The sequence below is a fragment of the Nestor notabilis genome, unplaced genomic scaffold (genome assembly GCF_000696875.1).
Source record: "Nestor notabilis isolate BGI_N333 unplaced genomic scaffold, ASM69687v1 scaffold8125, whole genome shotgun sequence".
NCBI classification, from domain to species: domain Eukaryota; kingdom Metazoa; phylum Chordata; class Aves; order Psittaciformes; family Psittacidae; genus Nestor; species Nestor notabilis.
The window spans coordinates 16,616-36,559 of NW_009928866.1; the positions used below are offsets into that span (position 1 = coordinate 16,616).

The window sequence follows — 19,944 nt, forward strand, 5'->3', positions numbered from 1 at the left end:
GTACATCTTTCCCACAAGAGAGATGTTATGATGGGTTATGTATGTGAGCCTTGCACACTTGTAATCAGGGTTCCGTGCAGTAGCAAGTGATACATACTTGATGTGAGGCTAAATTGTCTTGCTTTCTCTCTGAGTATTACTGGACAGCCTATACCAAGGCAATTTTGTGTTGAATATGGAGAAAACGCTAAATAGTTGGTATTTGATCTTTGTACAGAGTACTCAATAAAATAATTGTTTTTTAAATAAAATGCTGAGCTGAGTAAGAGCTGATGTGAGACTTTTTTATTGGTCTGAACTCTGTATGTAGCACAGTGAATGTAATAAAAGGTTAATTTATTACAGCTGTGAACCTGATGGCAAGTAAGGTCTGAAAGAACTTGTGATAATATCTGTTACAGAAATAAGTAAGTCAGTCTCCAGTGTCTCATTAGTCATCTTTCAGAGCAATGCTGATATTTCGGGGTATTTTTCATCTTTTTCTATGATCAGTGTTGATAAAGGCATCAAACATTACTTGAAGTAAATATGATAAATTTAACTCCCTACCATATTATATTATCACAATATTCATGACAAAGTTCCTCGAGTATTTAAAAATCCGTAAGAAATATTTTTACTTCAATAACTAGGACTGGATAGGGCTGAACAAGCAAAGACTGGTGCTTAGGAGGAAATGAAGTGGAATAGACTGGTAGCCATGAAACTGTGGCCAAGTGCCAGCCTTGCAGCAGTAGTATCTGGAGGCAGAAGAGCAGACCTTGAGCTTTGGAGAAAGCCACAGGCATTTTCTTGCATGCATGTTTATTTGCTGCATGTATCCCTCTTTCCCATAAATGATCCTAAAGGAATGGACCAAGCAATTTATTTGTTTTCTAGTCATGATGTCCATTTTAACCCACCTACCCGTATGCTAGGTTGAGGTCTTTCCCAGTGGTTTGTTTGTAACTACTGTATTTTTTATATACACTTACTTTCTATATGTGCAGTTATAAATGAAGCTGTGATTTGCATTAAGTCTCTGTGTCATCCTTTTACTTGTATGTTTCCATCGGACTGGGAGTCTAAAGGCATGTAGCGAATCTCTGCTTGATTCTTGCAGCAGGGGAGATATATTAAGCTGGTACAGTATCTGAACATGGAGTCTTAACCTTAACATGCTTCAGATTTTAGAGCCTTCTTAGGCTGTTTGAATTTTCATGTTGTTTCTGTGAGCTAATTCAACTAGCTTTGAAACTTGCTTCAGAAGAAATGCTTTTCTTCCAAACTGTTTCTGCTGGTCGTATTGCCCTCTGGTGGCAGTTTGAGAACCGTTGACATAAATGCAAAGCATCTGAAAAATGTTAAGCTCTATATAAATATACACTAAAGGGGAGCAAGTGGGGATTTTCAACTAAGTTGTTAAGACAAATTGCATCTGGCGTTTTGGTGTTCGGTTGATTATAGGGCTTTTACTTAGACAATCATCAAGCTTCCTAGTGTAATTCACAGTGATGTGAAAAGCAAGCAACTGGTGAAGTTTAAAAACAAACAACACAAAAATGTTTCTCAAATGTAGTGTTCTGTGCAGTCATAAGAAACAATATTTATAATTGTATCATCAGTCATAATTTTCTAACTTATGCAAATCCATTTTTTCGTATTTGTTTGCCTTATTTTTACAGAGGCTAAACATGGAGGAGGTAAAAATGGAAAGAAAGAAGGCCTCTCTGGAAGCTCATTTTTCACCTGGTTTATGGTAATTGCTTTGCTGGGAGTTTGGACATCAGTAGCAGTTGTCTGGTTTGAACTTGTAGATTATGAAGAAGTTCTAGGTAAGAATTTTAAATATTAGATGCTTCTAATATGATTATGATATGCATTAAATGGAGGGCATTTTAAATAGCTGATTCGACTACTGGAGTGTTTGCAAATGACCTACGTGATAAGAATAGGCAATGTAGTTCAAAAAGTTTATTTTAATGTTGAACTCTATTATGATGTTAAAATGGGATTCTCATAAGACTGAAAAAGGTTATTAACATACTGCATTTATTAAAGAATTGAAGAAATCTCTGAGGATAGATCTGGATCTCTTTGTAACATCTATACTGCAGTTCATTTGAAATGTCAGTTAAATATGCATTGTTTAAATTTAAACCCTCAGCAGCTGAAGATGGGCAGCTAGTGTTGCCACTTCTCTGATGGATTGTGTTGCCTGTGATGTCAGGACAACTGATCAGTCATCCTTCCATAAGTGACTTGTTGAATGACCTCAGTTTTAAACTTATGAGGATGATTATTGTATCACAATATGTCAATGTTAAGATAGTATTGCTAGTATAATATCTAAGGGTGAAAATTAATATCTCAAATTTCAAGATCTGTGTCCGTAGGTAGAGCTATTGACCCTGATGTAGGACTCAACATGCACTTTTGCAACTGCTGTTTTTACAAGCTTTACAAATCTGTTGGTACATGCTTCTTTTGATCTGGACTGATTTTAGGAGAAGCTTCTGGTTTGGAACTTAATTGGGTCTAGTAATGCAATTAATGGTTTCTGTATTTTTACCATGCATGCAGCCAAAGCAAAGGATTTCCGTTATAACTTGTCAGAGGTCCTACAAGGTAGGATATTGGAGAAATAAACTTGTTTTACAGTCCCTTGGCTGAAAAATTTGCTTTTTCATGTTTTTAATTTTTTAGAGAATTACTTTTATACATTGACATAAAATTCAGTCATTTCTCATCTGTCTCATTCTTCATGGTTTTGAAGATGGTACAATTCTTATTTCTAGAGAATTACATGTATTCCACCAGTCTGCTGTGTTTAACCATAAGCTGATAAAGATCCTTTCTAGAAGATTGCTTCCATACAGTGGTGATCTTATTTTTGTCCGTTCTAGACCCAAGTCTGAACTTTTCTTCCACAAAACTGTTTTCTAATTTTCTAAGTACCATATTATGAACTGAATTTATTTTAATTGTAATCCCTTTACCGTGAGGGTGGTGAGGCACTGGAATGGGTTTGCCCAAGGAAGTTGTGAATGCTCCATCCCTGGCAGTGTTCAAGGCGAAGATGGATGGTGTCTTGGGTGACATGATTTAGTGTGTGGTGTCCCTATCCATGGCAGGGGGGTTGGAACTAGGTGATCTTAAGGTCCTTTCCAACCCAAACCATTCCATGATTCTAATAAAGTTCTGGCTCCTTTTTGAGAATGTCAAGTGTAATAACATACTGCAAATTATAAGGACTTAGAGTTTTTCTGCAAAGAGTTCAGAGTTTCAATCCTATTGAAAGTTATATCTGAAGTTTGTCAGAACTAATTAGAAAGCTCACTACTCACGTGGTGATCCCAGGACACTTCTAATCCTGGATACCACGATTCTATGCTAAAAATTCTTTTTGAATAGGAACTGGGTTCTCCTGTGTATGCTTAGGGCTGGTAGAGGTGCAATTTGAGAAAAAAGAAAGTGATAAGTCTGATGTATATTAGTTGCCTTTAAGAGGATTGACAACTTCTTGTCTGCAGTGAACATCATATAGTTGTTAATTAAAACTTATAAATGTTTTTTCTTCGTCCAGGAAGTACGTTGCTTACGTTCTATTAACTTGGCATGAAAAATCATGTATCTATTTATTTTTTCCTCCCAAGAATTTAAAACCACAGGAAACCAATCTGAAAACAAATGGTGATTATTTGATTAATTCTTGTTATTTCTTGTCCCTCAAACATGTTGACTGTTCCTTGTGAACTGAGATTTTATTCTGAGCAAAGCATGTTCACATAAAGTGCAACACTTGATTATGAATTTGTTTTAAACCTGTGAGTACCAAACTAATGTGTGGAAAAAAACTAACTTGTGTTCAGTCTAAAGTCAAGAAATTGTAGAAAGGAACTTAACCATGTTTTAAATTTCCTGGAAAATATTACAAATGCGTTAAGAAAGTATGGCTAAATAATTTTAAAAATATATGGCAACAACCTAGCATCGACAGCCAACCATTGCACATCGAAAAACACTGTGCTGGGAACAAACTGCTGAATCCCTAATTCTCTCTTCTTTTTGAATTTCTAGGCAAGCTTGGGATATATGATGCTGATGGAGATGGAGATTTTGACGTTGAAGATGCTAAATTATTGCTAGGCAAGTACAAACATGGGTGGAAAAATCTATACAGCTGTCATTTATGTTTGGTTTTTGTTTCATGTCAAAACAGTATTTCTGTTTTTTTTGCCTAATTGGAGAACTTAAAATCATCTAATTGTGGTTGGGGTTTTTCTTAATGCAAGTTGTAGGATTGTGTGAATAACTTGTAGCAAGTTGTGTTCTTTTTCTCCAAATATAGCAATGTAAGTGGAAAGCATTTAATTAAAGGATAATTTTTACGCTGCTGTATTGACTATTGAAAGGTGTTTGTGATTATTAATAAATTAATTCATTTATTAATTAATAATAACAGCTTAAGGTGTTTCAAGAGTTAAAACATTGTTTGTGGTAACATGTTAAGCCAGATCCATTTTAAAATTACTTCCAACAGCCCTTTGTACTTCTTTGACTGTTTAGCATATTTTGTACTGTCTTTTCTCTATTCCGAGTTCTCCACAAGTCTGTTCATTTTCTTTGCCCTTCAGAAAACCTACATGACATGGATTTATCTTTTTTGATGTTGAAACACCGGTTTTAGGCTTCTGTTCCTTGTAGTTTGGGAGAATGTCTTTCTGCCCAATATGTATCTTCAGAGAAGAATTTCAGTCATCAGACATGCTTTGTGATACTGCCCTTCTACCTACATCTTCTAACAGTTAAAGCAGTACCATCTTCAGTCTCACAATCAAGCATTGGATAGATACTTCTTGCATATGTGATGTCAGAAAGTTTACTTTAATTGATTTGTTCTAGTGTAAACCTATGCTGAGCATGCAAACCTAGCAAGTTAAATAAATGAACAAAATAAAAATCCCCAGTATAGTAAATAGTAGCTTGAGTAGAGGGCAAAGTGAAATGTCTCAAACTAGTCAGTATTGTCAATAGTGTATTAGGATGTTATGGCTTACTATTTGAAACTCATATTACATTAAAAAAACAAGTTTATAATCAGTTTATTTTTCTCCACTTAGGCTTGCAGAAATGAGCAACTCTTTTGGGGGGGCTTCATTTGTTTAATTTCTTCATGGTTTAAAGAAAACCCATGCAATCAAAATAACTGAACCAGTTTGCAGTGGTGTGAATGTGAGAGGCACTCCAAAGAATCTCCAGTGTCCACTCCAGCATCTACAGAGTAGGCGTTAATTATAAATGGTAGCTAAGATAACACCTTATATATATATATATAGTACAGTTATAATCCTAATCTTTCTCTGTCTGCTTTGTACTGTATAGAAAGCGGATATCAATTTCTTGCGCGTCATATTAGTTGGATTCAGATTGCCAAGGTGGTAGTCAGAAATATACTGCAGCTTTGTGACATCTCTGTCACTTGATACAGCTGGGAATTCTGCCAGTATATGACAGTGTTTCTATTATAAGCTTGTCTTATCACGCATTTAAACCTTGTACTTCAAATGTGACATTAAAAGGTCACAGATCAAAAGTTATCTTTATTAATTTTTGAATACTTGCTTAGATCACGATTTTATCTCATTTCAGAATATTTGATCCAGTACAAAGAAAATAGTAAATTTTGAAAAATTTCATGGCATTGGTTAAAATTACCAGTATAAAAATATTTTTTCTAATAACTAACATATAATATTATGAACTGAAGTTCCCAGAAAAATATTTTGCTTGTTTGTATTTAACTTTTAACATGAACTAAAAATGAACACCACTATGCAGACTAAAGTTATTTCATTTATGCAGAAACTGGAGGATTAGAGTCCATCTTGAGAAATTTTTCTTTGTAGGAAAAAACCCCATATAGTAAGCCTATATTCAATTGCATTAGGGTATCACTGAATGCATAGCTCCTTTCATATTTTGAGGATTTTTGTTAGTACATACGCTGTGTGAGAAGACTTTCTACTTTCTGGGATATTTCTCTGGGTCAGACTACAGTAACAGCAAGTGGTTTCCTTGCTAATTTAATATCGTCTTAAAAAGGAGATGCCACTGTTTGATGTTTAATGCTAGGAATTCATATGCTATTTTCTTCTATGTTCTTTAGCTATTAGTAAACTACTGTGTAGTGAAATTGTGGCATGTACAATGGTTTAATATTGTCCCCTTCCATAATCTTTAGGTTTTGCTACAAATTTTAATATTTATATATTAATGAAATATATATTTTTAAGTCAATTTAATTTTGGAACATGCTTCTACCAGCATAAGTTTGTTTCATATTTCAAAGAATGGTTTAGTAGCTGAAAACTTAGTGGTTTTCTCTACATGGGCACACCTAAATAGAATTACAGTTTATTGTTTTATTTCATGTATGTATAAGGTATGATAGGGTCTGTTCTTTGGTCTGTTCTTTTTTATTTCTTGAAATCAAAGGATGTTTGATGGTTAAATTCTCTAGAGGTATTTGTAATCCTAAAAATGGTGTACAGGAAGTGTGGTGTTCTCCTCTTCCCTGCTCCCCAGCCCCCAAGTAAGAGAGGGAGGACAAAACTCCACCTAAAAACCCAGTCAATTACCTAACCCCAGTTATATTTGTTCGTTAGTTTTATATCCATTTATATAAAAATTATCTGGGGTGGAAATGCAAACTTGCTGAAGCTAGTCTGCAGTTATCTTAGAGATTATTTTCTAGAGGTATTTGTAAGGTCTGTTTACTGACTTGCATTTGGTAATGGGAAGAGAGGCTTCTTAATCTACTCCTTTGAGGGCTCCTGTTATTAGTAATTTTCTTTCCACTTCTTGTCCATTTCAGTCTAATTGTTCTTTGAAGGAGCTTGTTCTTCTTAGGAGAAGTGTTACATTTCTCTACTTGCTTTGCTGAGTATAGAGAAACAGTGGCTGTAGTAGTGTTACCCAAAAAACTAACATATAGGGACTACCAGTGTCTGTTGTAATAGAATCTTTGGAGCTGAGCCATTTTTTATATTTTGGTATTCTAACAAGCAACAATATCCTGAGAAATTCTACTTAAATGCCTGCAGTAGTTAGTACAATTGTGGAACTGCAGCTACAGAAAGTCATTAATATGTTGTTCTTGTGTGTTTAGTTCAGAGTAGTTTGGCTGTGCAGAAAATGGGGGAGAAAACCCCACTGAAACAATCTGGTGTATCAGCAAACAAGGGCAGTGAACAGTAGAATCCAGACTTTTGTAAATGGGGAACTTTTTCCCCTGGTTCACCTATGTCAGAAAAAGATGTTTTCAAGCAGTTGTGCAAAGATTGCACATTCAGAAAATCTGTGGTGAGATAATAGGAGTTAAAAAGAAGGCTTTTGTATGGTTCAGATGTTTAGGAGATATTTCATACTGTTCTATATTTTTCTCGTGTTCTACTGTAGCACCTTCAAATATTAAGGCTTGCATATGGTCATTCTCATTAAAGAAATATTTCAGGAGAAGAAAGGCTTTGTCTTGTTAAATGAATGTAGACAAGCCCTATGCCCCATTGATTGTGGTAACACTGTGAATAGATAAAGATTCTGACTCCCTTGATCCCTCTTTGATTTAAATAGTAATGTTTAGACTTATCTTGAAATAAAGTAGTTATTTCCTCTGAGTCACTGATTTAACATGGTACTTATTGGGCAGTTCCATTTTTACCACCATTTTCGGGCACTTCTTACCATGCTTCTTTGTGCTTATCAGTACCCAAGTTTTACGATGAAAGCAGTTCTTCATCATGGAGATGAATGAAGACCCAAACCAGCTTGAGTATTAATTAGTTTGGGTTTTTTATTTGTAACTCTTTCTAAGAAAGTAAAAAGATAAATATATGAAATAAGGTGTTACTTTTGGTAACTCAGGCTGAAGTGTCTTGTTTGTGTGTTTGGTTTTTTTTACCCTTAGATTCAAAGGCTATTAATATTATCTTGGATAGTTTTTGTAAAGAATTTGCAAGAAAGAGTTTGGAGGTTGTTCCTTGGTGGGGTATTTTTTATAGTAAAGGCTATAAGACACATTCTTCCAGCTTCTGTGGTTCCCTTTGGTTACCTAATCTTTTCAAATAAAATATGCTGGTCTACTCCATGTTATGTTTTACAAAGATAATTGCCCAAGGGTCCTATTCTTGATTTAGTGAAAGACTATCTATATAGTTCTTCCCAGTGCTTACAGAAATATTATCTAAAGTCTGGAGTCTTTTTTTGAGTGGCATTTTGTTTATTAATTTGTTTTTTAATGCCAGTTTCCAACGGAATAGAATGATAAAAATATTTATAAATCTGTGTTTATAACTTTGTGGGGTTTTTTTTTAAAGTTATTTTTAGATTAAGGTTTCCATTCTTAAATTGAGATTTCATTCTTCAGTAAACATACTTACTTTGGTTTACATCTTTACATCTCACTTGGTCCAAATTTTGGAAATAACTTAGAATGATGACTGTCTACCATGCATAAAGTTAAGTCTAAAAATTTAATTTTTATAGAACTAAGCCGTGGAAGAAGTTGGAGAGGGATATTTGTAATACCTTGATTGCCTCCTGGATTCAGTCTCTCATTTTTAAACCTTTGGGCTATCCTGTGAAAAAATTAAAGAGAATGGCTGGTCACTCAATTAGAGGTTCTGGACATCCAGGTACAAGGATGTGGAACATCATGGACTTGGAAGTTTCCTCAGAATTATCATTGATACTTTCGCTATGTGCTGTAAGAAAAATGTGTTGAAATGTGCTAAACGTCTCTGTCATGAACTCCTCTATCTTGAATGTTTTGTTAACCTACACCTAATATTGCTTTGTAGTCTGCATGTGCAACATGTTCGGTTAATCTTTTGTCTCAACAATTTGTTTTCACCCTTAGCCCACTGTTCGGCTTCTCCTTCCAACACAAACCAAGGTTTGTTCTGGTTAGAAGTGGGGGAAGCTCCTCCCTATCCTGCTTTGACGTTTGTCATTGCTTGGTCATTCTGTTGTATTTTTCACAGAATGGAAAAGTCGAAATATTATTTAGTAATGACTGTAAACTAGTGGATTTCAATTAAAAACAACAACAAAAAACACCAGGAGGGAAAAAATGTATTTATCATGGCTTACTGGTATTTTACAAACACCAGTTAGATCAGTGGATCATAGTCCAAGATAGCAACTGCTGGTATCAGAGAGTTTAGAAATGACAAGCTTTTTCTTCACTGCTCTGACCATCTCTAGTTCAGCTGTTCTAAGCCTGCTTTAGATCTTCTTTGTAACAATATATACACACTTAATATTGGGTACATATTCATTTTTATCTAGTGTTCTGCATGTCCTCAGGTTTGGAATTAATTTCGGAGGAGCAGGTATATCATGTAGAATGGATATCATAGAAAAAAAATTGAGAAGCATCTCAAAAAAACCCAAACAAGCAAACAAGCAGCAGAACACCACCCCCCAGCAATCAAGAGTCCACACTTCTAAGCAAAATCAAAATTCTGCATAGTGCAATAAATTATATCTTTAAAAGTGTGGCTGTGACAAGATTTTTAAATACTGTTTGCTTTTGAATGTTATTTTTTCAGCTATCAGTTGCAAGCTCTCCAATTTGAACATAATGGGTTTTAAAAAAATAAGGGCAAATTGAATGATTTTTAGTGTGAGGATAAATGTTAAAGAACTGCCTGCATTAAGGTAAATGCTGTGGCAAGAAAACTGAATATAAATGGGTTTGGTTTTAGGACTAGGAACAAAGGAAAGCAAAGCTGCTGCTTTTTTTTAAGACTTTGGCATAATACTGTGCATGTTTATTGTCCAAATTATAGTTTGTACTTCGAAAGATTCAGCTTTCTTAATATCTTTCTATTTCCTAATTAGCATTCCTGTAAAGACAGCTGTCTGTGACATGAGATGTCTTTCACAGGTCCTCCTTTTACAATTTCCTCTTTCCACCTAACTGCTGTCTCTTTTTTTTTTTTTTTTTTTTTTTTTTCCTTCCCTCTTTCTCTCTCTCTTTCCTCTATTCTTGTGTAGGCCTGACCAAAGATGGCAGTAATGAAAATATTGATTCCCTTGAGGAAGTCCTTAATATTTTAGCAGAGGAAAGCTCTGATTGGTTTTATGGCTTTCTCTCATTTCTCTATGATGTATTGACTCCTTTTGAAATACTAGAAGAAGAAGAGAGCGAAGCTGCAGATGATGTTGATGGTACGTCACAGAATGAAGGGGTTCAGGGAAAAAAGACTTGTGTTATTTTGGACTTACAGAACCAGTGACTGAGAGACTAATTTGATTGGCTTTCAAAAAGGTCCATGAAATCATCAGTCTTAATGTAACAGGAATTTATGGCATTGAGGGGAAACTCCCAAATGGACGCTATAAAGATTGAACTTGAAGTCAGCCACACAATGTAGTTTTACTAGTTGAAAGCCTTCAGTTACCTTTCCATTTTTGTGACAGGATGACATACTACGCAGTTGTGTAAATATGTAGAATAAAACATGTATCTGTGGTTGTGTAGTTGGTTTCTGTATGTGCTTTAATTTGTGCATTTTGTGCACAAAACTTACAAAGCTAAGTGTAATAACCTCTATTAACGCTGTAACATTTGTCTTTCTAGCGAACGTTAACTGAAGCGTTTTGTAACAGCTTTGATTGTAAAGTATTCTAGCATGACTGCATTATGTAAATACATATTTATGTTAATCTTTAATATAGACATGACAATGATAATTCTCTTGTGAAATATAATTTTAATAAATAATTTATTTTGTGATTCACTGATTTCTCAGATAGATTCTTTTTACTTGTTCAAATAAAAGCACTTCATTTAAAAGTGCTTGAAAATTTTACAGAAACATTTATTTCTAATTTAGCTAACATCTGTTGTATTTAGAAGATATGATGTCATCATATGGTTTGTTCCCACTGATCTGACTATTTTCAAACCAAGTTTTCAGTCATTTCTTCAATATAACAATCGCATCACAAGGGCTGTTCTAAATTTGAGGGGTTTTAAGATGGGCTTTTTATGAAGATGGGAGGCTGTGATTATGTATTTCTCATGTAATACTGAATATATTAAAGACTAATTGGAAATTAGATTGTCTTCTATTCCTTGCTAAATTCAATTACTTAACGCAGTTTTGCAAATTTTAAGCCTTTTCCTGTGAAACTGTTTTATGACAGTTGTTCAAAAAATATTTTCAATGTCATAAAGTTGGTGTAGAAAAGGGAGTTTATAATTGTGTTCTGCAGTTTGTATCTGGTACTAAAAGCTGAAACCAGGCTGTCATTTTAATAAATGAATAGTGTACTAATCAGATTATTAAAATTATTGTTTTTTGTGATGCCTGCTATGCTTAGGTTTGTATCAGTTTCCCTTATAAAGTTTATGCTCAAGTTTTAACACTAGTGGATGCAGGCTGAAATTTTAATCTTTTTAAATTAAATTCATTTTCACTTGCTCTGGCATGGCAATTTAACATGCCTGATTAAAACCAGAAAAACTTCCATTAAGTCATCCAACTCAGGGTTTTACTTTATCTTTTAAAAGTAGTAAAAAAAAAAGTGCTAGTGTTAAGCAAGTGAAGTGCTTTAAAAAAGCCCAACAAAGTTGGGAGGTGTTAATACCATTGTGTAAGATTTATGAATGGAATAGTGCCATAAGAACATTAATCACATTTTCTCCCAAATATTTGAGGATTTGGATATAAGAAACTACCATGCAAATTTAAAGGTTTTTAGGATGATACGTATGAAGTATAAAGAAAAAAAAAAGAACAAACCCTGTACATTATGAAAATAAGTGGTGGTAGATCTGTGGAATATTACTGATATGTTTCTTAGCAAGTAGAATAAACTTGCAAACTATCTGACAGATAGGAAATAAGCAAGCTTGATTTGTTTGGTTTCTCTTTTAATTTTAGAAGCAGATTTGAATTATAAATAAGAGTTTCATCACTATTGTGGGATAATATCAGTATGAATTAGAAATAGTCTAATGGAATGTGGAATTCTTTTGTAGGTGCTTCAGTAATGGGAGCTAGATATCCGAAAGGAGGAGTAAACCAGCTACTATGAGGATTCTGTATCGTGAAGTTTATATCAAACAGTTAAAATATACATTGATAATCTGGTAAAGTTTCAAGTGAAGTAAACAGATTGCAGCTTTCAAGTGGTTCAGGCAGGCACTGAAATAGTAACAGGTAATGGTTATATCAGTAAACAGTAAATTAGTTTAACTTGGGCTAGGGAGATAAAATGCAGGCCAAGAAAGTTCTGCTTTGATATCATGAAAGTTCCTTGTTTTTATTAAGTGGGTAAAAATCTACAATTACAGTGGTAATAAAGAATTTGTAGGAGGAGAAAAAGGGGTGGGAGAGCAGGGAGTGGACGGACACAAGATGCACCTAGGGGAAATATTAACAGTAAATAACTTTCTAGAGTGTTTAGTTTCTGGAATGTAGGTGTGTGTTTGGGGGGGGTGTTTGTGTGGGTTTTTGTGGGGGTTTTTTGTGTGGCTTCCCACCCCCCTACCCCCCCCGAAGTGTTCACACTTGCCTGGTGTTGCTCCTGTTGAGTTGATAGTTAAACCCTCACTAGTGGTTTTGACAGAACAGAGCTGTCAAACCTCTCAAAGTTTAGAATTAAGCACTTGATTTTAATGTATTGGATTAATTGTTGTGACTGCAAGCAGGAGGACTTAGCTAGTGATGATGGTAAGATTTAGATGAGTCTTTGGTTTATAGTAGCATGGCAGGGTTTTTTTGGTGGGTTTTTTTTTTGTTGTTGTTTTAGGTTTTTTTAAGCAATTTAATGGCAAAAAGGTTGATCTGAGTATGACATGCACACGAACAAGGAAAACTGAATTGTATCTCAGCTCTTGCTTCAAAGTCCACACAAAGTGTTTGAAATCAGTTGAGGAAATTGAAACCTGAATTTTTAGTTTGACTTGTGGTAACTATCAGTTATATAAAATACAGTCAATATATCAATGTTTTAAAAGAAGTCCAGGAAACTTTTAATGTGGTTTTAAACTGCAGTTAGAAAGCTGTAGCAGCTTTGCCTTCTGATATCATTTTAGAATAATTATTTTTAGAGGCAAAGCTATTGCTTTCTACCTGCGGTTTTTGGTTCGAGAATTTAAAGTAGGAGCAAATTAGTAGCAAACAGTGCTTTTAATGAAGAAAATACAGTGCTTAAATCACAGGAACTTGCTAGATTTTGTAGCTAGTTAAGAAAGAAAACTTAGTGATTTTATGTTAAATTGGACATGGAGCTTTCATTAGCTACCTTCATATTCCTTACAGGTTATTTATATTAAATTCTACAGAGCTCTAGAAGTAAATGTCTGTGTCCAAAGTAGTAGTCTTGAAGTTTGGCCAGCATTTTTAGAAATAAGTGGGATGTTTTGCTTTCCCATTTTCTCATGTTGGTAAATGTTTGATATTTTAGCTGTCATTCGTCAGCGGAAGTTTACAAATTTAAACAACATAGTGCATTAACCTTTGTAGCTCTGCCTTGCTTTATTGTGATACTAATGTAAAGAAATTGTAGAAAAAAAAGAAAAAACCTTAATACCCTTATATCTGAAATGGTTGAGAATTTACGGAAGGTTTGAACCCCAGACTTCTGTGACCACCTTCAACAATATTTGAAAGTAAACCAGTGTTTTATGGGGGAGGAAATCACAATGCTCATAATTTATAGAATTAACTTAGAATTGAAGAAAACAAACTGGAAATTATTTGCATATCTGTTGAAATTCTTACCACAACAACTTTTTGCCAGCACTTCCCCCCCCCCACAACCTCACCATGCACACATAATGAGCTTCTTTGAGAATGTGTTCAATCTTTCGCTCCTGACATTTGTTTCAAGGCTAGTGAATAGAGCTTGCCACCTGTAGGTTTCATTTGATGGTAATTTTGCATTATGAGTTAGTCTCAATTGACTGGCCTTATAGAAATTGAATTTTTATTACAGTTATTCATATAGGTTACAATTGGGTGGAGGGGTAGAAGAAGAATGCGTTGAAGCATTAGGATTTTCATTTCATTTCATGGTCAGATGGAGTGGGGGAACCACCTATACTGTAAAAATGTATTAGTATTTGAGAGCTGGGGAAAGCTGTTGTGTACAGTTTAGTCATTTAGGACATTTTTCCCATTCACTTGCCATCATTTAAACAGCTATCATAATGATGGCACAGCAGCATGAAATACACTAAATACTGTCTTTCTGGTCATGACAGATTCCTTAAGATGAGGCTAACAAAGGTAAGGCGTGCCTATTGGTTTCTTGTATGTTCTCATACAAAATGCAACATATGTATCTGTGACTTAAGAAAATGCTTTCTGCCCCATGTCTCCAATTCAGGTTTTCCTTCTAAAATTATGCAATTATAAATAAGCAAGAGATAATAAAGCAACTTACTGAGAATGTATTGGGAGTAATTTTAATATTTTTAATGCTCATATAAATTAAAAAAAGCTGTCTTGTATTTGGGACAGTTACAGGCTTTGGTATGCATACAGGTAATGATTCAGTTTAAGGTAAGTGGGTGCTAGCTTTCTCTCAGTAAGATACTTTCTTTAGCAGAAGACCTTGTATATCCAATGTAGCATATTGTGAATGCAGAATAATAGTAATAGTTATGTGCAGGTGCATATGCAAACAGTCATACCTTATTCTGACTTGCACTTCTTCTGGATAAAGAAAGCAGGAGAGAAGAAAGGTTAGTAATGGTTTTGGCTTACAGATTTGTATTTCCATTTTTAGTTGTGCAATTTTAACATCTTTTGCTAATTTTCTGTATAATGAAGGAAGTTTTTGATGGGATCTTGCGAATTAAGGCAAAAGTCTGAAAACAAGCCCTAATTTTTAAAGCGCAACACTTTCTGTTCTGTTACCCAGATTTCACACATATTGCAGAAGTTTAGCAAGTTCTGTCTGTCAGCTGCATACTGCTAACCTTGACCATATGCTTTCTATAGTAAATGTGAAGTAGCCTCTTCCTTTTTCACATGTAAGTGGATAAGATACCATAATTAGCTTGCATTTGTTACATGATGCTGTAGGTTAAAAGGGTTTATGCAGGGAGGTGATGTGGTGAAATTGGTTTATAGGATATTTTTTTTACGTGGCAAAGGCTGTTGTGTAGCAAGGCAATCAAAGTTCTCAGTATTACTAACTGAATAATACAAAATTTGCATATGCAAGAAGAAATGTTGGGTTTCTCAATATATTGTAAATATGAGAATGTTAACTGTCAACACCTATGAAATTGCTCAAAAAGACTGAGTGCTTTGTCTTATCTGGTGTTTTTGTTTTGCAATGCTTTTATCTTTCCAAATTAAAATAGTACTCATGTTTTTGTCTTGATGCTGAAATTCTAAAGCTGTGTTCTCACTTGGGGGTTCTTTTTGCGGAGGTTGTTCCTGAAGGTTTTTATGAGGAAAACAGAGGACATGACTGGATTTTGTTGCAGAATTAGAATGCTTTGTAATGTTCTAAGTTTCAAAGAATCAGTTAAGCTATTATCTACCTTTAAGCATTAGCTAAAAATAACCACTTTGACATGAATATTTAATTTTTAGTATGAGTGCTTAAAACAGTTCTTTGGAAAATACTAGAAACCTATCCAGCTGTATTAACTTTGAATTTTAATTCCCTAACTCCAATGGTAGCCTTCTCTGACAATCTATTGTAACGAAATTTGTGGTTATAAATGCTGTATTTCTTTTTGTATTGCCAGCTCTGGCCATTCATAATGTAGTAAAAAAGTAGTTCAAAAAAAGTGTGAAGACACTTGAACTGAAACTTAGAATATAGGTTCATGAGCTCAGTTACATGATTCATAAAATTCTGGACATTGGTTTCTGTCTCCCAAGGCTGCAAAAGCCTATGTCTTTGCCAATTATTTTACTTAGATGCCAAATTTTATCATATGCCCCAGGACATTGCTGTCTTGGAAAAGTGAAATGTTTTGCACTCATGTCTTCTTCAAGCTCTTTGGGTTTCACAAATGAGACTTCCCCGTATTGTAGCTGCTGTAGTCCAAGTGGAAATCAAGATGCAGCAGGATTTCTGTTTTGTGATGATTATATAATATCAAGATTTTGAAATACTAATTTCGAAATGAATACTTTTCCTGTAAATTGGTCTCTTCATTGTATGTTAAAGTATACATTATTTACGGAGTTCTGTCATGCATTGAGAGTTTGCTGAGTATCTTAAAGATCTTCATTGTATAAAAACAGATTGAAAGAAATTACTGTTTGCCTGAATATTTAACAAATGAAATATCAATCAGTAAACAAGGAATGTTGTAATCGTTCAGTGTAGTACATATACTTCTATTTAAAAATAATTTCAAACATCTGTATTATAATTTTTATGTGTATAGGTATTCATAAAATTTACTGTTTTCCCTGACAAGATGTGCTTCTAAGACTGTATATTAAAATAGTCAGTAACATTTAATTTTACCATGAAAAAAGGGGAGACGCTGGAAACTTAAATACGGCTTTGTGCAACTTTGCTGAGTACCTTTTATTATTATAGATTCATTGATGCTGTAGTATAACAAAGTTTGAATCTATTCTTTTATGTGAGAAAATTATTTACTTATTCCACGCACTGCTTGTAAGTAATAAGATTGAATAATCAATTTAGTTAAGTTAGAACTCTGGACTTCAGCAGTGATGGTATGAGGGTAGAGCTTAAAAAGGCTTTCATATCCCAGGTATGAGTTTGTAAGGGAATTGTTGTAAAAATTATATTTATCTGGCTAACCCATTTTAAAGACATTTTGCCCATAGTGTCAATGTTTGATACTTTGAATACATGTAATATAGAAATTAGATGCAAGTTTATTACAATGACTTTAGTGCCTATGTTCTTAAATTTTGTGGGTGGGTGTTTTTGGTTTTTTTTTTGTGTTTTTATTTTTTTTTAATTGTAGAATATTAGGGTTTTGTTTTTGTTGGTTTTTTAAGAATAAATTTTTATGTATATTGTCTCTGGAAACCTTAGTCTGAGGTTCAGATGTCTAATGTAGGTGCTTTATATGTCTGAATGAGAAGCCTAATATTGTAACATGGGAATATCTCTTCTAGTTTAATGAGTTTATGCATGAGTTTCAGAAATATATTTATCATAAATTTTCTTAACTTTCTAGTTGGTTTTGGGGTAGCAATGCACAATATTTTTGTTGTTAAGGTAGTTCTGTTATGATTTAGGTCTTAAGTCCACAGCAGCATGATGGTGATAATCCTATATATTTTGATGGTGGTAGAAGATAAGGCTAATTATATATTTTTTTTGGATGGGGTGGGTGGAAGGCTTTTGCCTTCATGCCTTTTGTGGATGTACTTGTAAAGCACAATCAAGATGTTGAATAACCTGTTTCTGTTAGCTACAATGGGGAAATAGGGCAGCTCCTGACTTTGGAGAGTGAGGTTGGCTTCTTTTAGTGAAAGTCTCAATAGCCTTAAAAAGCCTTAAGTAAAGCAGTATTTTAATGAAAATGAAATGGCAATGGAATATGAGCAGTACCTTTGCCAAAACACGCATTCTGCAATTGGCAAAAAAACCAAAGATAGTAATTCATTGTAAGGAAATAATTTATATAACCAATATTACATATGTGCTTGAAGATCTTTTGAGTTACTATGTTCATTAAATATTTATAAAATTATATAGAAACATAGGTTAGTGGGTTTGAGAGAGAACTGTCACAATACCTAGCAGAGAAATCAGCTGGGATATTGGTCATAATTATGTGGCATCACACTGGAGAGAACTGAGCTAGCTCTAGGAATTTAGAGAAGCATCTCAAGTAGCATCAATCTAGTAATGTGATACTTTTCTTGGATTATTAGTCTTCCATCTCAGTACTTGTGGTGGTCTTGCTGCTGAAGATGCTTTATTCTTAATGAGCTAACATCTGGTATCTCTCCATAGCACTGCAGTGTGCTGTGTAAAGATAACTTTTTACATAGCGTGACAAAATCAAAAATTTTATGTCATGTTTGTTGAACAGTACAGATATGTTCATAACCTATTTCCATTTTGCAACAAATCAGGTGAGGAGCCAGGAGGGGTAGCCAAGAAAAAAACTAGAGTCAAAGGTATTTTTAATGTTCTTTTTCTTGTGGAACTTAATGCAGATAATGATGTCTGAAATGCATGCACATTGCAAATACCATTGCAGGTTATAATGTTTACTAATACTAGCTATGTTGGCTAAGTGTTGTCTAATAGTACAGCAAACTATTATCCTTCCCATTTTTCATTGTTTTGGTGGTGTTTTTACTACTGATTGTAATTTAATGGCTATGTGAGTGCTTTCCTAACTAGAGATTTTGTTTGTGCAAATTTTTTTACAATTGTTTTATTTGGATTATAAGTAGTTTATGGTAACTTCATATTCTGCATGTGTAAAAAAAAAATGGTATTTGTGCAGTTTTTACTCTGTGTGAAACCCTCCTTTAGTTATCTTTCATGAATTCATAATACTATTACATACCATAGTTGGAGTTGAGCACCTTAATTTCTACTCAAGTGTATACTTAAATAGTTTCATCTATTTCTTTCTTATGGAAGGAGACATCTAGGTAAAATTCATTAACTTTCCTTTTAATATTATCACAGGATTGATTGCAGTGATGAAACTTAAAAATTTTCCAAAAGCTTAAAGTAGGATAGCTTGCAACCAATTTATGCCATGCATTTAGTTATAATTACATTTCTGTACAAACAGGACATAATGGTCTGAGTGTTTCAGTGCAACAGAGAGACTCAGGAATCTAATTAGCCTTAGCAGAACACCAAGGTACCAGATGTAGTTCAGGTACTTAATTTCTTAGATATGCTCAGCTATTTCCACACAGCATGGCACTACGTAAAGAGCACTGTCTCTTTGTTGCATTAAAGACATTTAGACTTTAATGTGATTTTTCTAGCAGTATGTGAAAAACGCACACTCTTCGTAATATAAAATCTCATTAAGGAAAAAGTGCATTTCCTGAGGGAAGCTTTCATGCTTATATATGAATGTGACTTCTCTTGGCATCTTCCATGTAAGCTGAAATTTTTAGCATTTGTTCCACATTGTGCTTGGTATGACTTGGTTGCAAATTGTTGCTTGTTTCTGAAAAAGGTAATAAAAGTAATTTAATAAGTCACTGCTGAGTTTTTGACTATTTGTCAGTGTTTGATATAGGAATGAAGAAATGGTATGGTATAGTTCAAATGCTTTATACTAAAAAACAGTTGGAAGGAAATATGATGTTATTCCTTTCATTCTGAGCTGTGTGATTGAATCGTTCATTCCACAGAAATGTTACACAGCAGTTAGAGGCAGATGTTACAGGAGAAATGTTACTTGCCTGCTTTTTACCTCACAGACTGCAATTTCTCTCAGAAGTCTGTATAAAAATAGAGCTGTTGTATTTTATATACATAATATCTAATAAGGGAGTAATAATTTAAAAATGAAATGTAAATACTGAATTGAAATCCAATAAATATGCTGCATACAGAGATTTTATGGAAAAAATTATAAATTTTATATATTTCTGTATGTTTTTTTCTCCTATTCTGGACAATGCTGCTGATACTGACATATTTTTGAAACTGTGGGCAAAGTGGAAGTAAATATTAACCATCTAAATTCCAAGGATTGTTGTTCTGACTGTTCTTCAGATTTATTACCTAGATACCGTGTCACAACCAAACGTGATTTGAAATAGAGAAAATAAGCACAAGGGATACAACTCCAAAAGTAAAACAAGCAAAAAAAGGTACTACTGGTAACACACTACATACGTAAAAGCAAAGATGTAGGAATTAATTTACGGTTGTTACTTTGATTTCATGGAGTATGCGTGAACCAAGTAAACTTTTTTGGAGTTCGTTTAATTCAGCAGG

General features: G+C 34.0%; 1 protein-coding gene across 1 annotated transcript in view; it reads left to right on the forward strand.

The window, feature by feature from the left end:
• ASPH (aspartate beta-hydroxylase) overlaps positions 1-19,944 on the forward strand; it is a 92,124-nt gene that overhangs the window by 1,309 nt on the left and 70,871 nt on the right. Inside the window, exons 2-3 of the mRNA XM_010014720.1 lie at positions 1,665-1,814; positions 4,060-4,128. Of these exons, the coding sequence (XP_010013022.1) occupies positions 1,665-1,814; positions 4,060-4,128 (219 nt within the window). The remainder of the gene's footprint in view (positions 1-1,664; positions 1,815-4,059; positions 4,129-19,944) is intronic.